At 38.9% G+C, this 24,894-nt stretch overlaps 1 protein-coding gene and 1 pseudogene across 2 annotated transcripts in view; one reads left to right on the top strand and one right to left on the bottom strand.

Annotated features, from left to right (window-relative positions):
* PHKA1 (phosphorylase kinase regulatory subunit alpha 1) overlaps nt 1-24,894 on the bottom strand; it is a 174,126-nt gene that overhangs the window by 9,285 nt on the left and 139,947 nt on the right. For both annotated transcript variants that reach the window (XM_037057663.1, XM_037057673.1), the window contains 7 exons: nt 18,193-18,349; nt 17,637-17,716; nt 16,043-16,121; nt 15,780-15,909; nt 13,366-13,467; nt 12,123-12,238; nt 2,596-2,646 (listed from right to left, as the gene is read on the bottom strand). In XM_037057663.1, the coding sequence (XP_036913558.1) occupies nt 2,596-2,646; nt 12,123-12,238; nt 13,366-13,467; nt 15,780-15,909; nt 16,043-16,121; nt 17,637-17,716; nt 18,193-18,349 (715 nt within the window). The remainder of the gene's footprint in view (nt 1-2,595; nt 2,647-12,122; nt 12,239-13,365; nt 13,468-15,779; nt 15,910-16,042; nt 16,122-17,636; nt 17,717-18,192; nt 18,350-24,894) is intronic.
* On the top strand, nt 23,016-23,883 carry LOC118995049 (heme oxygenase 2-like; annotated as a pseudogene).

The following is a 24,894-nucleotide window of genomic DNA, read 5'->3' as shown; positions in this document are numbered from 1 at the left end:
GAAAAGGCCTGCTTACATGATTGGCCCCTGACTGGCACTTGGAGACCTGCATTTTGGAAGGGTTCCTACCATTCCCAGAACTGATAACAGTGGCTGATTGTGCCTAAACTGTTTGTGCAAACATTATGGTTTCTCTTGAACACTTGCTTTCCCTGTGGGAGTCTGGAGTTTTGGTATGTACCAGGCAGAGGCTATTTATGTGAGCAGCCCCCAGTAAAAGTCCTGGGTGCTGCATCTTTAAATGAGCTTCCCTAGTTGGCAATATTGTATACATGTCACAACTTACTTGCTGGGGGAATTAAGCACATCCTGTGTGAGTCTACTGAAAGAGTACTCTGAAAGTTGGTGCCTGTTTTACCTGGACTTTGTCCAATTCACCTTTTCCCTTTGCTGATTTTGCTTTATATCCTTTTGCTGTACTAAATCATAGCTACGAGTATGACTATATGCTGAGTCCTGTAAGTCCTCCTAGTGAATCATCAAACCTGGGGGTGACAATTCACGAACCTAATTTTAAGAGCTAAAACTATAAAACTCTAAAAACAAGAAATAGAAATGAATCTTTGTGATGTGGGATTTGGAACGTCTTCTTGGATATGACACTAAGAGAAAAAATATGTAAATTGGACTTCATCAAAATTAAAAACTTCGGTTTTTCAAATGGCACTATCAAAAACTAATTCAGGGGTTGATGTTCTTTGGGGGAAGGGGGAGAAATGAAAGTGAAAAGGCAACCCACAGAGTGAAAGAAAATATTTTCCACTCTCATATCTGATATGGAATACATACCCAGAATATTAAGGAACCTTTACAACTCAACAGTAAAAAGACAAACAGCCCAATTAACAAATGGGAAAAGGATCAGAATAGAAATTTCTCCAAAGAAGATCAATGACCAATAGGCACATGAATAGATACTCAATATCATAAACCATTAGGGAAATGCAAATCAAAACCACAATGAGATATTACTTCACACCCACTAAAATGGCTACAATCAAAAAGACAAAAATAACAAGGGCTGGTGAGGATGTGGGAAAACTGGAACTCACTAACATTACTGGTGGGAATGTAAAATGGTGCAGCTACTTTGGAAAACATCTTGGCAGTTCTTCAGAATGCTAAACATAGTTACCAAATGACCCAGAACTTCCACTCTTAGGTATACATGCAAGGGAAATGAAAACATATGTCCACTTAAAAACTTGTACATAAAGGTTGATAGCAGCATTACTCCTAATACCCAAAACCCAGAAACAATCCAGTCATCCATCAACTGATGAATGGATAAATAAAACGTGGCATGTAGTGATATGTTATTCATCAACACAAAAGAATGAAGTACTGATACATGCAGCAACATAATGAACTTGGAAAAAACTGTAAGTAAAGAATGAAATACATTGGGGAAAGTGGTTCTTTGAGAGTTTAGATTCAGAAATAAACAGAAAACAGAAAAAAGATAATAGAAACATTTTCTGAGAAAAACACTCCTCACATTTTAATTTGGGCCAAATGCTTATATTACCCACCACTGCTAAGTAAAACAGAAAAGTACTCCAAGACATTTGTATTGGCCAGTGACTATCACACTAATAATGTACTAAGTAGATGAACTGCCATTTGATTTATCTTCATTATCTTTGTCTCTATCATCAGGATCTTTGTCTGCTGATCCTTTGGGGAGCTACCCACAAAGAGTATTCAGACTATTTTCTGAAACCAAATACCAATAGTTTTGAGTTTTTAGATTAACTTCCGCATGCCTCTGTCCTCCATTATTAATGTGCATATGACAGAATTGGCCAAATCTTACTATATACTAATTCATTACAGGGTACTTGGTTAAGGTAAACAAAAATATCAATATTGTTTCCAATAGTTTTTCCATTTTTTGTTTGCCTGTCATCTAGCCTTAATCTCTTCAGCCTAAGAGATCTGAAATTATAGGCCAGTATGAATTGTTGATTTAAACCAAGGAAATTTAATCGAAGGTCAGTTTTCCAGGCTTTTAGCTTTCATGAGAGCAAGGACCACATCTGGGTTTTTTCCCCACTATCTCTCCAGTGCCTGGCATGAATTTGGCACTCATTTAATATTTACTAAATGAATCAATAATCAGAATAGCACACCCAGTGGTTTGCAATTGAAAGTCCATCAGAATCACCTAGAAAGACTATTAAAATGTAGACTACAGGGCCTCCCCCTCCCCAGACTTTCTAATTCAGTAGACCTAGGGTGGGAACCATGATTTTACATTTCTAACAAGTTCCCAGGGGATGCTGTTGCTATCTAGGACAATACCTGGTGTGTAGTAGGCATGCAATTAATTATTATTTGAAGAATACATGAAAAAACCAAATACTTATAAAACTGAATTTTGTTTTCTGAAATGGAAAAAAGCTGGAGCTGAACCCCCTTTCTTGCCTTTTTGGGAAATGGAAAGATTTCACATACATATACAAAATTGATTGATATTTTAGTTTTGAATTCATTTTGTTTTTCTTTTCAATCAATCACTATATGTCATAATTTATATAACAGTATACTCAAAGTACTTGTGAATAGTATATAATACAAGATAAAAACAGTTACCAGAAAAGGCGATGACATCAAATCTATACCCAGGGAGTGACCACCATTGGACTACAAAAAAAAGTGAGAAAACACAATTGTAAAAGAGATGAGGCAAAGCAACCATTACTGCATTTTTACGTTATTAGTAAAGTAAAATTACAGATTATTAGCCAGCATGTTATTCCATGTACATGAAATCATCTTACTGTAGAAGTCATGGTAAAGAGTAAAACAAAAGAAAACTATCTGAAAAATATTTTTGCATAAGAGGGCACTGGTGAGTGGTAGAAAAAAGGACTTAGAACAATGCGAAATGCAAGACAAGGAGGTGATGATAGAAATCAATATTTAGAAATAAGAAAGTAATAACCCTGGCCAGTATGTCTTGGTTGGAGTGTCCTCTGGTAAAGCAAGAGGCTGCGTGTTTGATTCCCAGAAAGGGCACATGTCTAGGTTGGGGTTTGATCCCCACTCGACCTCCTCCCTTTGTTTCCCTCCCTCCCTTCCCCTCTATCTCTCTAGTATCAATAAACATGTCCTCAGGTGAGGATAAGAAAAATTTAAAAACATATAGAACAAATAAAGGAATAAAAAATGTATGGCTCTCCACAGTCTAAATTATAGTCCTAAGGATTTTGGCTTTCTTGAAGTGCTATAGGTAGTGAATGTGTGAAAAAAAGAATTAAATAATATGGCTCAGTAGGTTAAGTCCTTAATATCTTATTATTCTAGCTGGGAACATGGACTTCAAGTTCTAAATGTATGATGGACTTGTAAATAATACTGTGTGCCTATAAACAACTATAAAATGTTTAGCCAATCACTCTCAATGAAAACAAGAATTGTTTACCAACAATGTCAGTTTAACTCTTTTTTTGAAGTGTTTTTTAAATATATTTTATTGATTATACCATTACAGTTGTTCTATTCCCCCCTTCATTCCCCTCCACCCTGCACATCCCCTCCCCGACCATTCCCCACATTTAGTTTATACCCACGTGTCACAAGTTCATTAGATTCTATATTTCCCCTACTATTCTTGCCCTCCCCCTATCTATTTTCTACCTACCATCTATGCTACTTATTTTCTGTACCTTCTCCCCCCTTCTCCTCCTCCCACTCCCCTGTTGTTAACCCTCCATGTGTTCTTCATTTCTATGGTTCCACTCCTGATCTAGCTGTCCTCTTGGTATGCTTTTGTTTTAGGTGTGGTTGTTAGTAACTGTGAGTTTGCTGTCCTTTCACTGTTCATATTTTTATCTTCTTTTTCTTGGATAAATCCCTTTAACATTTCATATAATAAGGGCTTGGTGATGATGGACTCCTTGAATTTGATCTTATCTGAGAAGCACTTTATCTGCCCTTCCATTCTAAATGAAAGCTTTGCTGGATAGAGCAATCTTGGCTGTAGGTCTTTGGATTTCATGACGTGGAATACTTCTTTCAAGCTCCTTCTTGTCTGTAAGGTCTCTATTGAGAAATCAGTTGTCAGTCTGATGGGAACTCCTCTGTAGGTGACTGTCCCCTTATCTCTTGCTGCTTCTAGGATTCTGTCCTTCATTTTAATCTTGGCTAATGTAATGATGATGTGCCTTGGTGTGTTCCTTCTTGGGTCCAAATTCTTTGGGACTCTCTGAGCTTCCTGGATTTCCTGGAAGTCTATGTCCTTTGCCAGACTGGGGAAGTTCTCCTTTATTATTTGTTCAAATAAGTTTTCCACTCGTGGCTGTTTCTTTCCCCCTTCTGGTACCCCTATAATTCGGATGTTGGAACGTTTCAAGATGTCCTGGAGGTTCCTAAGCCTCTCCTCATTTTTTTGAATTCTTGTTACTTCACATTTTTCTGTGGTCATTTCTTCCTTCCTTCTGGTCCACTCCCTTGATTTTTGAGTCCCAGTTTCCTTTCCATCACTATTGGTTTCCTGTGCATTTCCCTTCATTTCAGTTAGTTTAGCCTTCATATGTTCCTCTAATTTGTGACTACAATCAACCAGTTCTGTGAGCATCCTGATCACCAGTGTTTTGAACTGTGCATCTGAGAGGTTTGCTATTTCTCTTTCACTTAGAGTTATCGGCTCTTGGGCTTTGAGTTCTTCTTGAGCCATATTTTGGACTGTTCGTGCCTGTTACATATGAGGAGTGGAGCCCTAGGTGTTCACCAGGGCGAGGCAACTTAGTCGCTGGGTTGTGATGCTGTATGTGGGGGCGGGGTCAAAGGGGAGCAATGGTGGTCCCCTCTGCTGCCTCCCGCTACCGGGGCCTGCCTGGTCCATCCCACTGCGCGGAAATGTGCAACCTCAGTCAGCCTGCTGCCTTGCGCTCTCACTGGGTCTGTCTGATGCTACCCCAGCTACCTGGGCCCCTGGGGTCGGGGGATCCTTCCTGCCCAACCCTGCTCCGCTGCTGACTCCACCCCTCTTACCAGTCCATTTAAACGGTTCGTTGTTGTCGGACTTCCGTATAGTTCAATTTTCTGGCTTTTGGCTGTGTCTTTGTTTACTAAACCTTTGTGGTATTCAAACTTGGTTGTGGGAGAAGGCACAGTGTTTCCACCTATGCCTCCGTCTTGGCGGAAGTCCTCTCAGTTTAACTCTTCAGCATGAAATGTAATTCTTTCACTTTTCAGATAAGAAAATGTTCAGATTATCCAAATTACCAGGGATAAAACCTGTAAAGTGAACATTGTTCTACCACAAGGTCCATTCTTATTCCATTGCATAATATAAATGTGAAAGACTATCTGATAAATGTTCTTGCTCTTGCATAATATAAATGAGAAGGGGTATATGATAAGTATACTCAAATTAAGTTTCCTTCAAATTAAACTTCAAGCATTGGCTCATTCTTTTTCTAAGTGGTTTCTGACTCCTAAAAATAGTTCTATTTTGCCTATCTTTTGCTATGTGAGTTTAAATTGTGCAAGTTAGCATAAATTTCTTTTAAAGGCAGAAGGAGTATATTTATGATTTTCATAAAAAGTACTACTACAAGAGATCAAATACCTTTTAAACTTGGCCTTTAAAGTCACATGATTTCCCAAAGTTTAGAAAGAAGCTTTCGAACTTTGTGTTGATGAGTTCTTTGTATAATAAAATAACTATTCTATTCTCATCTGCGGGAAAAAGTAAGAGGCTACAATATAATGTTTGTTGACTCCCACCAACTCCCAGACTAATTTGAATGCTTTTCTTCTATATGAGTCCACAACACCTTTCATATACCTCTATCAGAGCAATGATAAAAATCTAGCACTGTCTGGCGTAGCTCAGTGGATTGAGCGTGGGCCTACAAACCAGAGGATCACAGTTTCATTCCCAATCAGGGCACATGCCTGGGTTACAGGCCAGTTCCCAGCAAGGGACGCATGAGACGCAATCATACATTGATATTTCTCTCCCTCTCTCCTTCCCTTCCCCTCTAAAGATAAATAAACACAAATCTTTTTAAAAAGCAATGATAGAAATTTAATTTCAGGACAATACCTGAAAAAAATTTTTTTCCCAATTTTTTAATTTAATTATTTCTCAAGTACAGTTTTCTGTCTATTACTCCCATCCTATCCCACCCCCATGCTCCCCCCTCCCTCCCATTTCCACCCTTCTCAGTTGTTGTCCATGTATCCTTTATATATGTTCCTCTAAATCCCTCCCCTATTTCCCCTGAAATTCCCTCCCCTCTCCCCTCTGGTCACTGTCAGCCTGTTCTCTATTTCAGTGTCTTTGGTTATATTTTGCTTGCTTGTTTGTTTTGTTGTTTAGCTTCCTGTTAAAGGTGAGATCATATGGCATTTGTCCTTCAACACCTGGCTTATTTCACTCAGCATAATGCTTTCCAATTCCATCCATGATGTTGCAAAAGGTAGGAGCTCCTTCTTTATTTCTGCAGCATAAAATTCCATTGTGTATATGTACCATAGTTTTTTGATCTATTCATTTACTGACGGGCACCTAGGTTGCTTCCAACTCTTGGCTATCGTAAATTGTGCTGCTATGAACATTGGGGTGCATAGCTTCTTTGGGATTGGTGTTTTAGGGTTCTTAAGATACAATCCTAGCAGTGGAACTGATGGATCAAAAGGCAAGTCCAATTTTAGTTTTCTGAGAAAATTCCATACTGTTTTCTATAATGGTTGTACCAGTCTGCAATCTCACCAACAGTGGACCAGAGTCCCCTTTTCCCCACACCCTCTCCAACATTTGTTGATTATTGCTTTGTTTATGATAGCCATTCTGAGTGCTGTAAAGTGGTATCTCATTGTGGTTTTAATGTGCATCTCTCTGAGAGCAAGCAAAATTGAGCATCTCTTCATGTGTCTCTGGATCCACTGTATGTCCTCCTTGCAGAAGTGTCTGTTCAAGTTCTTTCCCCATTTTATAATTGGGTTAGTTGTCTTCTTAGAATGAAGTCGTGTGAGTTCTTTGTATATTTTGGAGATTAAACCTTTGTCTGAGGTATCATTGGCAAATATGTTTTCCCATACAGTTGGTTGTCTTTTTATTTTAATGCTGTTTTCTTTAGCTGCGCAGAAGCTTTTTATGTTGATGAGATCCCATTTTTTTATTCTTTCCTTATATTCCTTGCTCTAGGGAACGTATCAGTAAAAATGTTGCTGCTTGAAATATCTGATATTTTCCTGCCAATGTTCTCCTCTAGGAATTTAATGGTGTCATGGCTTATATTTAAGTCTTTTATCCACCTTGAATTTATTTTGGTGTATAGTGTAAGTTGGGGCTCAGGTTTCATTTTTTTGCATGTAGCTGTCCAGTTCTCCCAACACCATGTGTTGAAGAGGCTATCTTTACCCCATTTTATGTTACTGCCCCCTTTGTCGAATATTAATTGACTGTAGAGAGTTCGGTTTATTTCTGGGTTCTCTATTCTGTTCCATTGGTCTATGTCCCTGTTTTTATGCCAGTACCAGGCTGTTTTGATTACAGTGGCCTTGTAATACAGTTTGATATCAGGTATTGTGATCCCTCCTACTTTGTTCTTCTTTCTTAACATTGCAGCTGCTATTCGGGGTCTTTTATGGTTCCATATACATTTTTGAAGTGTTTGTTTTATGTCTGTGAAATATGCCATTGGTACTTTTTAATAGGTATTGCATTGAATCTGTAAATTGCTTTGGGTAGTATGGACATTTTGATGATGTTAATTCTTCCAATCCATGAACACGGTATATGTTTCCATTTATTTGTGTCTTCCTTGATTTCCTTCTTCAGTGTTGTGTAGTTTTCTGCATACAGGTCTTTTACCTCCTTGGTTCGGTTTATTTCCAGATATTTTATTTTTGTTTTTGCTATATAGAATGGGATTTTTTTCTTGATTTCTGCTTCTGCTGTTTCATTGTTTGTATACAAAAATGCCTTTGATTTCTGGATATTGACTGTGTATCCCACTGTTTTGCCAAATTCATTTATTAGTTCGAGCAGTTTTTTGGTAGAGTCTATAGGATTTTCCATGTACATTATCATGTCATCTGCAAACAATGCCAGTTTTGTTTCCTCCTTTCCAATTTGGATGCCTTTTATTTCCTTTTCTTGCCTAATCGCTGAGGCTAGAACTTCCAATACTATATTGAATACGAGTGGTGAAAGTGGACAACCTTGTCTTGTAACTGATCTTAGTGGAAAAGCTTTTAGTTTTTGCCCATTGAGTATGATGTTGGCTGTAGGTCTTTCATATATGGACTTTATTATATTGAGGAATGCTCCCTCTATTCCCACTTTGCTGAGTACCTTTATCATAAATGGGTGTTGTACCTTATCAAAAGCTTTTTCTGCATCTATTGATATGACCATGTGGTTTTTGTCTTTGCTTTTGTTTATGTGGTGTATTACATTTACTGATTTGCGGATATTGAACCATCCTTGCATCCCTGGGTGAATCCCACTTGGTCGTGGTGTATGATCTTTTTTATGTATTGTTGGATGCAGTTTGCCAATATTTTGTTGAGGATTTTAGTGTCTATGTTTATCAGCGATATTGGCCTGAAGTTTTCTTTCTTTGTTGTGTCTCTATCTGGCTTTGTAATTAGGATGATGCTGGCTTCATAAAGAGAGTTGGGGAATTTTCCCCCCTTTTGGATTTTTTGGAATACCTGTGAAGAATAGGGGTTAGCTCTTCATTAAATACTTTGTAGAATTCTCCTGTGAAACCATCTGGTCCAGGGCTTTTATGTAATGATAGTTTTTTTTATTAGTGCTTCATTTTCATCTGCTATTATTGGTCTGTTCAGGTTTTCTGCTTCTTTTTCATTGAGATTTGGAAGACTATATTTTTCTACAAATTTGTCCATTTCACCTACGTTTTCAAATTTCTTGGCATACAATTCTGCATAGTAATTTCTTACAATCCCTTCTATTTCTATGGTATCAGTTGTAATTTCTCCTCTTTCATTTCTGATTGTGCTTATTTGGGTCCTCTCTCTTCTTTTTTTGATGAGCCTGCCTAAAGGCTTGTCGATTTTGTTTATCTTTTCAAAAAACCAACTCTTGGATTCATTGATACTTAAAATTATGCTTTTAGTCTCTATGTCATTTAATTCTGCTCTAATCTTGGTTATTTCCTTTCTTCTACTTGCTCTGGGCTGTCTTTGTTGTTGTTCTTCGAGTTCTTGCAGGTATCAGGTTAGGTTGTTTGTTTGAAATGTTTCTATCTTCTTTAGGTAAGCCTCTATTGCTATGAACTTCCCTCTGAGGACTGCCTTCACTGTCTCCCGTAAGTTTTGGGTTGTTGTGAGTTGATTTTCATTTGTTTCCAGAAACTTTTTGATTTCTTCCGTAATTTCAATCTTGACCCATTCGTTGTTTAACAGCATACCATTCAGTCTCCATGATTTTGGGTGTTTTTTTTTTTCCTTTGGGGTTGGTTTCTAATTTCAGTCCCTTGTGGTCAGAGAAAATGCTTGGTATGATTTCATTTTTCTTGAATTTGTTGAGGCTCGTTTTGTGTCCTATCATGTGGCCTATCTTTGAAAATGTTCCATGGCATTTGAAAAGAATGTGTATTTAGCTTGTTTGGGATGAAGGGCTCTATATATATCAGTCAAGTCCATTTCATCTAGGGTTTTGTTTAGTGCAGCTATAACTGTTGATATTTTGTTTGGAGGACTTGTCCATTTTTGACAGTGGGGTGTTAGAATCCCCTACTATAATTGTGTTGCTGTCAGTATGTTTCTTGAAGTCTTCTAGGAGTTTTCTTATATATTTGGGTGCTCCTATGTTGGGTGCATATATATTTATGATGTTAATGTCTTCCTGGTGGATTCTTCCCTTGAGTATTATGAAGTGACCTTCTGGGTCTCTCTTTATGGCCCTGTTTTTGAAGTCTATTTTGTCTGATATTAGAATTGCTACCCTGGCTTTTTTTTTTTTTGAGAATTTGCTTGGCAAATTTGTTTCCAGGCTTTCACTTTTATTCTGTGATGGTCTTTTGTCCTGAGGTGGGTCTCCTGGAGGCAGCATATGTGTGGGTCATACTTTCTTATCCATTCAGCTATTCTATGTCTTTTGAGTGGAGCATTTAATCCATTTACATTTAAGGTTATTATTGATAGGTACTTATTCATTGCCATTTATGTTCCTGTGTTCCTCTCTGTCTCTCTCTTTTCCTTCCTTTCCTTAGTGCAGTCCTTTTATTATTTCTTGTAGAGCTGGTTTGGTGGAGGCATATTCTTTTAGACTTCTTTTGTATTGGAAGCTCTTTATTTGGCCTTCTATCTTGATTGAGAGCCTTGCTGGGTAAAGTAGCCTTGGTTATAGGCCTCTGGTTCTCATGACTTGAAATCTTTCTTGCCATTCTCTTCTTGCGTGGAGTGTTTCCATTGAGAAGTCAGTAGCCAACCTTATTGGGGCTCCCTTGTATGTTACTTCCTTTTTCTCCCTTGCTGCCTTTAGGATTCCCTCTTTGTCTTGGAGTTTTGCCATTTTAATGGTGATGTGTCTTGCAGTAGGCCTTTTTCAGTTCCACCTGATTGGGACTCTCTGCGATTCCTGGATTGGTGTGACTTTTTCTCTCATCAAATTAGGAAAATTTTCCATTATTACTCGTTCAAATGGGTTTTCTATCCCTCGTTCTTCTTCTTCTCCTTCTGGTATTCCTATTATTCGGATATTATTACGTTTCATATTATCTTGCATTTCTCTTAATCCCTCTTCATTCTTTTTGAGCCTCTTTTCCCTTTCTTGCTCTTTCTGGGAGATTCTTTCTACTGTGTCCTCCAACTTGCTGATCCGATCGTCTGCCTCATGGATCCTGCTTTTCATTCCTTCTACTGTGTTCTTCAGTTCCGAAATTGTATTCTTCATTTCCTCTTGGCCTTTGCTGATAGTTTCTATTTCCTGTTTCATGTTGACATAGTTTGCGGAGAGCTCATTGTAGCTCCCCTCTAGTTTCTGGTAGCTCACTGTGACCTCTTTCAGTTTCCTTATAACTAGTGCTTTGAATTCAATATCTGATAGCTGACTTGCCTCTCTTTCATCTGACATTCTTTCTGAGACTTCCACCTTTTCTTTCATTTGGACGTTCTTTCTTTGTCTTATTGCTTATGAGACTCTTCTTGTTAGCTTCAGCTTCTTAAATTGATCTGTTCTGACTCCCTAGGTTTATGGCGTGAACTTCTGTGGTAGAATACCTGTGAAATTCAGTGGTGCCGTCTCCTGCAGGTATCTTGATGTTCTCTGCTTCCACCTACTCCTTTCTTTGTGTGTGTATGATCAGCTTTCCACCTTCCAGACACAGGTCTGAGTAAGATGGAATAGCTTCGTTTTAAACTACAATCCAGAAGTTAGAGAAAAGCCAGATGGAGGAAGGCAGCCATGCTAACTGAGCGGGGCCAGCACCGGCACTGCATCTGACAAACCCCGGATCTCGCAGTCCGCCACACCACCTCAATGCCAGCTACACTGGAGGCTCATGGCCCCTGAAAACAAATTTTGTTAAACGGCCCTCACTTAATATGATATTCTCTCTAGAATCGTTTGAAAAACTTTTTTATTAATGTTTGAATACAGTTGTATCCATTTGCCCACTACCACTTTCCCCTGCCCCATCCACCCCCACCTTCCATTTTTTAAAGGGAAGAAATCTAAGTCGAGTTTCATAAAGAAAATTAATTCCAAAATTACATGTTGAACTAACAAGAGAACTCTAAGTTTTAATATCTTGCTATCAGGAAAAAATACTTTTCTCTTAAAATTATCAAAATAGTTTGGTCCAGAAAAAGAAAAGCTATCTACAAAGCAAATGCTATAAAAGAGAATCAAACATGCTACTCTGTGGCTGGTCATCTTATTTGTTCAGAGGCCATGACCTCGTGCATGTTATGTAGAATTAACGGCAGTTTAAACTATGTTAAAGGATCCTTAGTTGTTCCACCTGACTCTCAGTTGACATAGACAATCCATAAAATTCCACTTGAAAAATATGGGGCTCAAATTAAACTCAGAATATGAAATAAAATGCATAATCCCAACAAAGCCTGATTCCAAAAGAATGTTCTCAAAGATGACAATAACTCAGCTAATTTCCCAAACAGTATCTTAACTGCTTTATCTCACTTTTTAACTGCATGATTCCACTTCGTTCAGTTTTGGTTGCTCCAACAGCGCCAACCTCATGGATAGAAATGGCAGGGCTGACATTTGAATCATTGGGACGCACTATATGGCACGACAGATTAAAGATAGAGAGGGTAATCAGGTTCAATTTTTTTCTCCACAACATTTAAAAGACTTAGATATATGTCCTCCTTTTACATGAACTAAAAACAACTATAACCTTGCTATTCTAAGTGTGGTCCATGGACCAGAAGCATCAACATCACCTAGGAGCTTTTTAATAGAATCTTATGCCTCACTCCTGACCTTTGATCCAGAATCAAAGTCTGCATTTCAGCAAGATTCCCAGGTGCACAGTAAGGTTTGATGGGCACTGCTTTAGACCTTTCTTTTACCAATCTAAGTTCTGGAATCCATCCATGTGGCATTATATATTTACTTATCCTAAGCCTAAAAGTTGAGCATGGGAGATAGCCTTTTTCATTTGTTCTGATGTTTTAGGTACTGAACACCAAATGCCACTGCTAAACCACCAATTGCAGGTAAAAAATTCATTTGTGATGGGCCCCTAGATGTACTTTAATTTAGAGGTGAAAGAATAGCCCTGGCTGGTGTGGCTCAGTGGATTGAGTGCCGGCCTGCAAACCAAAGAGTTGCTGGTTCAATTCCCAGTCAGGGCACATGCCTGGGTTGTGGGTTAGGTCCCCAGTAAGGGGTGTGTGAGAGGCAACCACACATTGATGTTTCTCTCCCTCTCTTTCTCCCTCCCTCCCCTCTCTCTAAAAGTAAATATATAAAATCTTTAAAGGTGAAAGAATACATCAGATGTACTGTAGCAGCAACACACACGCATGTGCATGTGCACGCATCAACACTGTAAGTGCTGCTGAATTCCTTCCAATTGGAATACAAGAAAGTTGTAGATTACATGAGTTGCTTATTGTCCTAAAGTAGAGATTTCAGTTTACGGTAATTTAAGGGAATGGATAAAACAGTTCAAAACAAAACATGATAGTAATCTATTTAGTTGACATTTTCATTTAAGGGGAAAAATGAGACATACAGTGGTTTCCAAATCTTGTTCCAGAGGGCTGCCTTTAAGTGTTTCATATATTGGGATTCTATTTATTTGGGGGAATAAGGTTCCTCTGAGAAAAGAAAAACATTGTAAAATCCATGAGATACTTCAAACAAAACTCTGAAAAAGAAATGCAGTTATTCAACCTTACCGCTTCGTTCTACTCCAAACTCCTGGCCACTGAGAATATGATGCAGGAGGTTCTTCATGGCTGAAGGACTGAGATTCATCAGGCTGTCTGTGGCTTCCTCAGCTAGTAGGCAAAAATGTTAGGGCAGAGATATTTCTAGTTGGCCTGCCACACCCACCCTCTATTTCTCTATTTCTCTCTTGCTTAGAATTTCCGAGTCACTTGTTTGGAAGAATAAAATAACAAAACACACTTCTGGTACCATAATGCATAGGTATTAACACTGTAATAGATTCATAATAAATTAAGGGCTGACTACACAGTTTATGGATTAACCAAGTCCCTGATTTCTTTTTCACCCCCATCTGTACCATTAGGGTACTCAGTAGGATCTTTATTTGAAGGTGGGAAGAATGAAAGGAGAACAATGGAACTGGAAGCCAGTCAGAGAAAGGCAATGACTGTATATATGCAGAGGAATTAAAATAACCAAAACTTCTCCGCCTGGAAATACAGAGACTTAAAAGAGAATAGATATGACTCTGTGAAATTATAAAGAATATCAAGAAGATAACTTAAACCTGTTCATTAACATCAGGCATTTACTAAGAGTTTTCTACATGTCGATAATGATTTTAAGCAATGTTAGTTGCTTAATATGGTACTTGACCTTGAGAGGCTGACCAATTATTTGGGAGAGATCGGACATGTAAGCAACATAAAAAATAATCATGCTAAGTGCCAAACGAGGGTTGATGAAATTAGTGGGAAGGACTGTTGAAGTAAGAGGTAGAAGCCACAGCGTTGAGGATATTGAATATCAGACTCAGGGATCAATCTTGACTTTATCCTGTAATAAATAGGTGGCCATGGTTTTGATGAATCCACAGGAAAAAAGATGCACAGAAGGTACTCACAGAAAAGTGAAAAATGTTTGGGGATTTATCCCTCATTCAGATTTATTACTGAATAATCAGACCTTCATAAAACTCCCATGATACCATAGCTAGAGAATACATCATATATGTATGTAATAACACATGTTATCTGTATCAATGTGCTAAACTAGCAATCATTTGGAATCAGGCAGACTTGGACTCAATTTCCACTATTTACTAGTTATATAATTTTGAGCAAGTTAGTTTTTTAAGCTTTCTGAGTTTGTTTCCTTATCAACAGAAGTGGTACAAAAGTACCTCCTCCAGAGGGTTGTTGTCAGGATTAAAGGAGATAATATATGTAAATGTAAAGCAAAAAGTAGAAGTGTCTGGCATATGGTAGGTATAAAATACTCTTTAGCTCTCTTCCTTTAAAGGTTATTTAAATATAAATTATCCATGTAAGTTAGGTTAGACTCACACTGATAAATTATGTACTTGTTATTGAGCTCAGTTAAAATCCTTTTAGGGAAATTTAACTGAAAAAATGGTTAACATTGAGTTTAGCAATTGTGATTTTGTTTTTGTATGCAATCCTGAGTTCTTGCCATTCTTGATGGAATAAAACAAATACCAACGGCAAAAATAGTCATGCCATGGGGTCCCCTTTCCTCCCTCACACTTTATACGATTCTGCTCAACAGCTTCAAAGAGAGTCTTTGTTAGATAAATATTAACAGAAACATTACCTTCCTTTCTTCAATCCTGATGTTGACTCTACAGAATAGTGACACTATGATCAAATTGATGTGGTGACTTAATCTGGTGTCCAGAAGCTGCACTCACTTACTGAATCAGAATCAAACCCAGTCTTGTTTGAATTGTTGACACTAATACAGATGTCCCCCATTGTCCCCCCTTGGTCCCCTCCACCCAGAACCCCCCAACACTGCCTTCACCACACTGTTATCTGTGTCCATGGGCCATGCATATATGCACACATGTTCTTTGGCTAATCTCTTCCAGTCCCCACACCCCCTCATCTCTGAGATCTGTCAGTGTCTTCCATGTATCCATGCCTCTGGTTTTATTTTGTTTGTCAGTTATATTTTGTTCATTAGATTCCACATATGAAGAGTAAGACAAATACCATATGATGCCACATGTGGAATCTAAAAAACCCAGTCTTGGGGCAGAGGGGAGAGGTGAGGGGAAAATGGAGACAACTGTACTTGAACAACAATAAAAAATAAATTAATAAATGAAAAATGAAATCTTTCACAATGAGGTTCCATATACACTAGCAATCAGGAGGAATATAGTCATTGGGGGTGCAGGGCCCCCCAAGAAGTAGAGTTTTGAAGTTGCAGAACTAATTAAATTTGTTCTAATATCAGCCCCTTTATTTGTATATTGATTGATTAGCCTGGAAACAATTTGGTATATGCAGGTATTGAGCTGATAAAAATATTGTAGTTTTCTTTTTCTTCTGATGCCAAACTCAACAGACTCATATTAAAAGTGAATTCTGCCTAAAATAGTTACTAAATTGAATACCTGAGCATCGAAGGGACTGGGCCAGTTCTGTTGCCATAACTTGTATGATCAGACCAATTCGAAGTCGAAACATTTCAGCAAAGAGTCCAGGCTGAGTTCGCATATACATGGCTAGATATACCATTATTTCCTGTGCAGGGAATGAATATAGACAAAAATTATGGCCCAGGCATCACAAAGTCTATTTTGTGGTCAATTGCCAGATCAATGGAAAATAAGGTTAAAATATCAATCACCAGATTAGGCTTTATAATTCTGCTCACCTGTGTCAGAATTGAAACGCTTGTATCCCCTTCACTGGCTTCATCTATCAGCTGAGTAAGCACTTCGTAGGGTAAAGGACTGAGGAAGAAGACAGTAAAGTAACACAAAATTCTGCAACTACTGAAGCCTACATATATTGAGAATATAAACTAAGCTCCTCCCAAGTCCAAGTCACTCCCTCAATATTGCATCATTGCTGGCAGCATGCTGGTTCTTTCAGTCCTCAGAGTTCTTTGCCTCCCCAAACACTCTGGCCCATATCAACTCAAGAGAGCTCTGCTCTCACCTATCTAAACCTGGATTAAATTTCCTTTAGAAAATTTTATTTAAAACTCATTCTATGGTATCCTTCCAAACTAGTCTTTCATGGTTAATTCTTAATATTTGCTGAGTAACTATCATAGCTAGAAAGTAATAAACTACATTTAAGTTGTGCCCCTTGGAAACTATTTTATTGCTTTACAATCACACCTTATAAAGGTATATAGATTTTCTATAGTTTCATCAGTTTACATGCATGCACACACACAGGTACAGAAACCTCCTTCCACACTTCTGACTCTCCTGTTGATACTAAGCACTCTTAGGGCATGGGGCATGGACCATACTATCTTCTTTGGGGCTGCCTGCAGTACAGGCACACCTGGTTTTATTACACTTCATTTTATTGTGCTTCACAGATACTGCATTTTTATCAAGATTGAGGCAAGACCCTCCACCAGCAAAAAGATTATGACTCACTAAAGGCTCAGATGATGGTTAGCATTTGCAACAATATTTTAAAAATTAGGCTATGTACATTTTTTAAACTTAGTGATAATGGACAGTCAGTAGAGTACAGTATTAATGTAAACATAACTCTTACTGGGGAATAAAAAATTTGTGTGACTCCCTTTATTGAGACATTTGCTTTATTGTGGCGGTCTGGAGCTGAACCTCAATATCTCGAAGGTACGACTATCATCAGAAAATTAATGATTTGTGATAAAAAGGTTCTGTTTGCCAGGAGCAAGGTGTTATGTGTTGAATTATGTCCTCTCAAAGTTCATATGTTGCAATCCTAACCCCTAGTACCTCAAAGTGTGACCTTATTTGGAGATGGTTACCATGTGGGCCCTAATCCCGTAAGACTGGTGTCTTTATATAAATGGGAAGTCGGGACTTGGAGACACACACACAGGGGGAAGAAATATAAAGAGCCACAGGGGGAAAACAACTGTGTATAAGCCAAGGACAGAGGCCTAGAACAAAATCCAAATAATAGCTGATTTTTTGGTGGGTGTTAATTCCAGTTACTCGGTTTTTGCTTTTTGTTTTAATGGGAGGTTTGGGAAATCCAGCAGGAAAACATAAACAAAAACAAGAAAACCATCAAACAAAAAAACCCCTAAAATACGTTTGAATACTACTCACTGTGAGTTTTCCTCTTTTGTTTACTCTGCCCTGTTATTATCAATATTCTCATGCTGAGAAGATCACACATGTAGGGCATTATTATCCATTGTCAAATGAGGGCAAGAGAATTGGGGGCAGTTCACACAGCTCCCTAAAGACTAAGAGAAGGTTGATTAAACCAGTCAAAACCATACGCACTTAGAGATAGTCTTCTCTCGAGGTTCTGGAGGGAATCCCACTGTCAAATGTTTCTGATGGGAGAGAAGGTCTGTGCAGGCCTAAGGAGAGACAGCATGATAGCATTATCCTTCCTATAACACCTCAGAGTTCCATGAAAGTTATTCTTTTTTTGCCTAGAAGCCCTTGCTTCCCCTTAATTTAATGACACACTAAACTCTCTTTCTCAGGAAATATTATGAAGATCAGAAAAGGGATTTCTAAGAATGAACAATAAGGTGTATTATCTCCTAAGGGGTAGGAACTTTTAGCCTAGTGTAAATTCATTTTTAAGATCTATTGTAGAATTCTTGTAGTTTACAACACCTCTATAAGTCTACAGTTTATATATGCTTCAGTAGTATACATTTGACATTCACAAACAAAAAGCTAACTGAATATCAGAAACATTATGTGGGAAAGACAATATATCAAATGATTAGAGGCTGTAGCTGCTTAAAAAACATTTATGGAAACTAATTTTTTAAAAAGCCCTCCCTTTGGATTTGGTGTAAAATTTAAGAAGAATCTATAGTACCTCATCAAGTGCTTCCACCTTCTTCCTTAAAATTCCAGAGATGTACCGGATCAGACCCCAGTGACGAATTTCTCCAACATTGCCATATAGCTCAGTCAGCAGCTCTCTGACTGTTGCACTCCCTTCATCATACAATCCAGTGTCCCAGTCAGGTCCTCTGAAATGTTAAAGATAGGCCTACATGAACTGTAAGTAAAGCTGTCAGGAAAATCTTTTGTTTTAGTGTTATAATGGGTATGTTTGTTTTTTGATAGGCCTCTTTCAATTGGAAATGAATGTTATAATTTACTAAGACTCCTTATGAAACTATGATTAGTAGCCAGCCCCAGAAGTCAAATACTTAGAAGAGAACAAGTCTTAGTCTCAGTTGTGTTTTGACAAAATGCATTATTTTACCCTCTTCATGGGCTTCAATGGTGCTAAAAATAAAGTCAAAGATTTAATTTACTATTCAAAGTTCAGAAAGTACCCACTCGTGGAGGGAACTACTTAAACAAGAAGAATGTGTGCTTATTTTTAAAGGATATATATATATATATATATATATTACTATAACACAAATCAGCTGTTAAGTACCATAAATGATATATAAAGCACTATGAAATTGGGAATTTAATATATGATAAAGGTAGATTTTATTCATTAAATGATGTTAAGACAATCAAGTAGCCATATGAAACAAAACTTGGATCCATGCCAGAATTCCAAAAGTATCAAAGATTTAAATGTAAAAGGAGTAGAAAAAATGGTAAAACTATTTTATAAGTTTGGAGGCAAGAGGACTTTTTAACTATGAACCATATATCAAGCCATAAAAGAAAAGATGCATTTATATACATAAAACAACAAAATTCTTACTGCAAAAACAACTGTAAGCAAAGTCATCAAATTTCTAACAGATAAAAATATTTGCAATCCATAGGCTAATTTCCATAGTATATAAAGAATACCAACAAATAGATAACAAAATAAAAAACAACTTTTTAAGTTTGAAATGATCAAAATAAACATAAACAAATAAATAACATGAAAAGAAGTGCTATGACATCTCATGTTTTGGGGTCTTTTTATTCCTAGAGATCAGAGAAAGGTTCTTGGAGGTGATGGATAAACTGGACTTTGATGGATAGCTAGAATTCTGACAAGAAATGGGATAGAGTAAAACAAAGTAGTCCAGGTAGATGAAAAACCATGAGCAAAGGTGTGAAAGCAGTCATGTAGGGACTGTGCTTTGCATACAATAAGTAGTAGGTTGTTTTGGTGGGAGCATTCACATTGTGTAGGGGCAGCAATAGTAAAAGTTGAAAGTCACATCATGGAGGAGATGTAGATTTGGTGACTGATTCCCAATGGTAGTAGTGATGTTATAGAGAGAGGCAAGGGATGAGGATGAGTTGTAGATGACACAATTTCAGGTCTTGGTGACTGAAAACATGATGATCCCACTATCCGGGTCAGGAAGTAGTAGCTTTCTGGTAAAGACAGTCAATTTGATTTTTAGGTATGTTAAATAAGAAGACATATAAAATAAATTCCAAGTAGATTGAAAACCTAAATGTTCTTCAGAGAGCACAGAAATAAACCCAACTCTCTACAGTCAATTAATATTTGACAAAGGGGGCAATAACATAAAATGGAGTAAAGACAGCCTTTTCAACAAATGGTGTTGGGAGAACTGGACAGCTACCTGCAAAAAAAATGCAACTTGAGCACCAACTTACACCCTACACCAAAATAAATTCAAGGTGGATAAAAGACTTAAATATAAGCCGTGAAACCATTAAAGCCCTAGAGGAGGACATTGGCAAGAAAATCTCTGATATTCCACGCAGCGATATTTTTACTGATACGTTCCCTAGAGCAAGGGATATAAAGGGAAGAATAAACAAATGGGATCTCATCAAAATTAAAAGCTTCTGCATGGCTAAGGAAAACAGTATCAAGATACAAAGGGAAGCAACAGCTTGGGAAAACATATTTGCCAATGATACTTCAGACAAAGGTTTAATCTCCAAAATATACAAAGAACTGACTCGACTCCACTCAAAGAAGACAAGCAAGCCAATTAAAAAATGGGCAAAGGACTTGAACAGACATTTCTCCAAGGAGGACATACAGAGGAGCCAGAGACACATGAAAAGATGCTCGATATTGCTAGCTATCAGAGAGATGCAAATCAAAACCACAATGAGATACTACTTAACACCAGTCAGAATGGCTATCATAAACAAAGAAACAAACAACAAGTGCTGGAGAGGTTGTGGGGAAAAGGGGATCCTAGTTCACTGTTGGTGGGATTGCAGACTGGTACAACCACTATGAAAAATAGTATGGAATTTTCTAAGAAAACTAAAAATGAACGTGCCTTTTGACCCAGCAATTCCACTATTAGGAGTATATCCTAAGAACTCTGAAATACCAATCCAAAAGAACCTATGCACCCCTATGTTCATTGCAGCACAATTCACGATAGCCAAGATTTGGAAGCAACCTAGATGCCCATCGGTCAATGACTGGATCCAAAAACTATGGTACGTTTACAAAATGGAATTCTATGTTGCAGAAAGGAAGAAGGAACTACTACCCCTTGCAACATCATGGATGGAACTGGAAAGCATTATGCTGAGCTAAATAAGCCAGGCGGTGAAAGACAAATACCATATGATATCACCATTGACAGGAATCTAAACAACAAAACAAACAAGCAAGGAAAATATGACCAATGACACTCAAATACAGAACAGGCTGACAGGGTCCAGAGGGGAGAGGGGAGAGAATCATAGAAGAAAAGGGGATGGACTCACATGAACAAGTATAAAGGACACATGGACAATAACTAAGGGTGGGGGCGGAAATGGGAGGGAGGCGGGGAGCATGGGGTGGGGGGTGGGCAGGGTTGGGAATATAAGACAGAAAGCTGTACTTGAACAAGAATTAAATAAAAAATTATAAAAAACCCCTAAATGTTCTTTAAAAACATTAAAGGCATTTATATTTTAAAGTTCGAAAGTAGTCATTTTGTTCTTATTTCTTATCTCTTTTCATCTTCTTCACTATCTTTTTTTAATTATTATTATTAAAAGATTTTATTTATTTATTTATATTTAGAGGGTAAGGAGAGAGGGAGAGAAACATCAATGTATGGTTGCCTTTCGTGCATCCCCTGCTGGTAGTTGGCCTGCAAGGAACCGGCCTGTAATCCAGACATGTGCCCTGACTGGGAATCGAACCGCGATCCTCTGGTTCGCAGGCCCTCACTCAATCCACTGAGCTACACCAGCCAGGGTCTTCACTATCTTTTTATTACCCTGCATTTAGTATTGTTCCTGGCACATGTTAAGTACCCAACAGATACTTGTTGAATAAAGTGTCCTATATAAAGGGGAAAAAACCCAAAGGTACCAAAACAGTAAGACCCATGCCTCTTTTTGGGGGGCAGTAGATATAACAAGCTTTATTAAGTAGCACTTGGACAGGATTGTATGACAGGGGAAGTTCCTCCTAGCTGGAGATGATCCAGAGGCTTGCAGAAGGCACAAGATCTACCATCCTGAAGGAGATGGAGCTAAGGGAAATTCCAGGAGACAGGGCAGGAGGGGGTTACCTGTATAGGAGATGTCCCTCAATAGCAGTGCGGGGAGTCTTTGTATTAGAGAGTACTCATACAAATAGACATACAAGTCCAAGAAGCTCAGAGAAGTTGGACCTAAGGAACCACACACCAAGGCACATCATAATTAAATTACTCAAGATTAAAGATGAGGTGAGAATCTTAAAAGCAGCAAGAGAAAAGGAGACAGTGACCTACAAAGGAGTTCCCATAAAGCTATCAGCTGATTTCTCAAAAGAAACCTTGCAGGCAAGAAGGAGCTGGAAAGAAGTATTCAATGTCATGAAAAGCAACAACCTCCATCCAAGATCACTCTATCCAGCAAAGTTATCATTTAGAATGGAAGGGCAGATAAAGTGCTTCCCAGATAAGGTAAAGTTAAAGGAGTTCATCATCACCAAGCCCTTATTACATGAAATGTTAAAGGAACTTATCCAAGAAATAGAAAATCAAAAAAAGAAGAAAAGAAAAAGCTATGAACAGTAAAATGACAACAAACTCACACCTATCAACAACTGAACCTACAAACAAAACCAAAAACAAACTAAGCAAACAACTAGAACAGGAACAAAACCACAGAAATGGAGATCGCATGGAGGGTTATCAGTCGGAAGGAAGCAGGGGAGAAAAGGGGAAAAGGTACATGTAATAGGAAGCATAAATGGTAGGTAGAAAATAGACAGGGGGAGGGTAAGAATAGTATGGGAAATGAAGAAGCCAAAGAACTTATATGTACAACCCATGGACACAAACTAAATGAGGGGGGAATTCTGGTAGGAGAGCGGTACAGGGCACATGGAAATAAAGAAAGGGGAATGGGACAACTGTAATGGCATAATCAATAAAATATATTAAATTTTTTTACCTCCTTAAACCTTTATGTTATAGTTAATTGCTTAACACCCTATTCTGAACAAGGCTTGCAATTTCCTGCCTCTGTATGTGAGTCATCTTACACATAATTTTGTATACTTTTGTCTTTTTTGTTTTAGGTAGAATAACACCCTTCACTATTTCTGGTAATGCAAGTCTTCTCATGGTAAATTCCCTCAGTTTCTCCATGTCTGAAAAAGCCTTCATTTCTCCTCCATATCTAAAGTATAATTTTTCCACTGCCGGGCTGCAGTGGAAGCACCTGAACGAGTCACTGACAAACATGGCTACAGACTGATGTCCAAGCACACTGGTGGCTGGAGCAGAGGAATAAGGACAGCCAGGACCACATTTGGCAATGATGTTAGTGGAACTGGAGATCTCAGAGGGGATGGCTAAGTCAGAGAAAAAGAACTTCGGGGCCCCAGAAATAGAAAACATACCAGGATGGCTGACCTCTCTGAGTTCCTGAAGGGACCAAGGAAGCATACAAGCAGGCAGAGAACACCCAGTTTGTCAAGCTGACATCAGGAAAGGGATGTTTAAGCTGACCACTACTGCACTTGACTTCACATACTCAGCCCTCAGAGGAAATGGACTGCAACAGTACCATCTAGCCTGTGTACCCACTGTACTTCTCCATGGAGCTACACTGGAAGGAGACACTGACCAAAAACATAGAGTCCTTCTTTGGTGAGGACTGGAGGGAGCAGGTGCAGAGCTACAAGGCCACCCAAAAGTTTGTGGATTGAATCTACTATGTGGGCAGAATGAGCCAGAGCTGCTGGTGGCCTATACGTACACCCACTATCTTGGGGGTTTCTAAGGGGTCAGTTGCTTAAGAAGGTGGCCCAGTGGGTCCCGAAAGTCCCCCATATTGGGGAGGGGACCAAGTTCTACCTGTCTGAGTATGTGGACAATGAACAGCAGTTCCAGCAGTTCTACTGGGCCAGGGTAAATGCCCTGGACCTCAACCCGAAGACCAAAGAAAATTGTGGAGGATGTCAAGGCCTTCAAGTACAACTTGCAGATGGACCAGGCTGGCTCCTTGCTGGCACAGGATGGGATCCCTGTGCGTAATGGAAAAGGAGGTGTGCATAAATGCCCTTGATATGCTGCTAAACAAGACAAAAGTGCCCCTATTCTGCCCCTTCTGAATAGCCTTGGATCTGCTAAGGAAACCCAGCCTCCAGTGTGACCCTGGCTGACAGCTTTTTGGCCTGCCATTACATCTGAAGAACCCATCACACCATGTTGCTGCCCTACTCCCACACAACTGCTGGTCTGCCTCCACCTCCACTGTGATGAAACCACCAGCTCAGGTGACTTTTTATATAACGCTAGATTTGAGCGGAGCGGGGGTGGCGGGGGGGAAGCAACCAATAAAAACCAGAAGCTAAAGCTTCTACCTGTTAGTGTCTTCTGGTCCAGATGCTGAGCTGGGTGCAGACCTACCCTTCCTGAAGCCCCCAGGCTATGGCACAGGGAGCAGCCATTGCAGCTTAGCTGACTGGCCTTGGCCTGCAACCAGCTCTGCTCCTGGAATGCCCACACCTCTCACTCTGGGGCTTATTCCTTTTGTTCTTCCTCATTCACCCTGACCCAGTCATATCAGCATTTAGGTTAGTATCTTTCCCCTGCTGGGAGCGAGCAGAGAGCAAGGCCAGGCTGCAGTAGCTCTTTGGGAGGGAGCGGCCCTCCCCAGATGCTCCTGCTCTACTGCAGGGCCTCTTCAGCGGCAGGGGGACAGAAGCCAGGCCAGCACCCTACCTCTGAGGCCCTAGGAGCTCTGTCCTGGGCAGCCAGTCCTCATCCCTCTCACAAAACCCCTTGAGAAGGGTTTGTCCAGCCAGGACTTGTCTCCTCTTTTGACCTATGTCATGCTACAGCACTCCACAAAGCAGCGCCTGACATTTGCCTTCCCCTAAAACATAAAGTATAATTTTTCTGGATATATTATTCTGGGCTAGTGATTTCTCTCTTTTAATAATTTGAATATTTGATTCCACTCTCTCCTAACTTGTGGGATTTCTGCTGAAAAATTCAATTATGATCTAATCGTGCAGGGGTGTCCAACCTTTTGGTACCTTTGGGCCACAATGGAAGAACACACAATGGAACACAATGGAAGAATGTGTCTTGGGCCACACATTAAATACATCGTGACACAGAATCACAAAAAATCTCATAGTTTTAAGTAAATTTATGATTTTGTGTTG

Source organism: Sturnira hondurensis, unplaced genomic scaffold (genome assembly GCF_014824575.4).
Source record: "Sturnira hondurensis isolate 20B ecotype Veracruz unplaced genomic scaffold, ASM1482457v3 Scaffold0000982, whole genome shotgun sequence".
Lineage (NCBI taxonomy): Eukaryota > Metazoa > Chordata > Mammalia > Chiroptera > Phyllostomidae > Sturnira > Sturnira hondurensis.
This window is presented reverse-complemented; position numbering and strand designations above follow the sequence as displayed.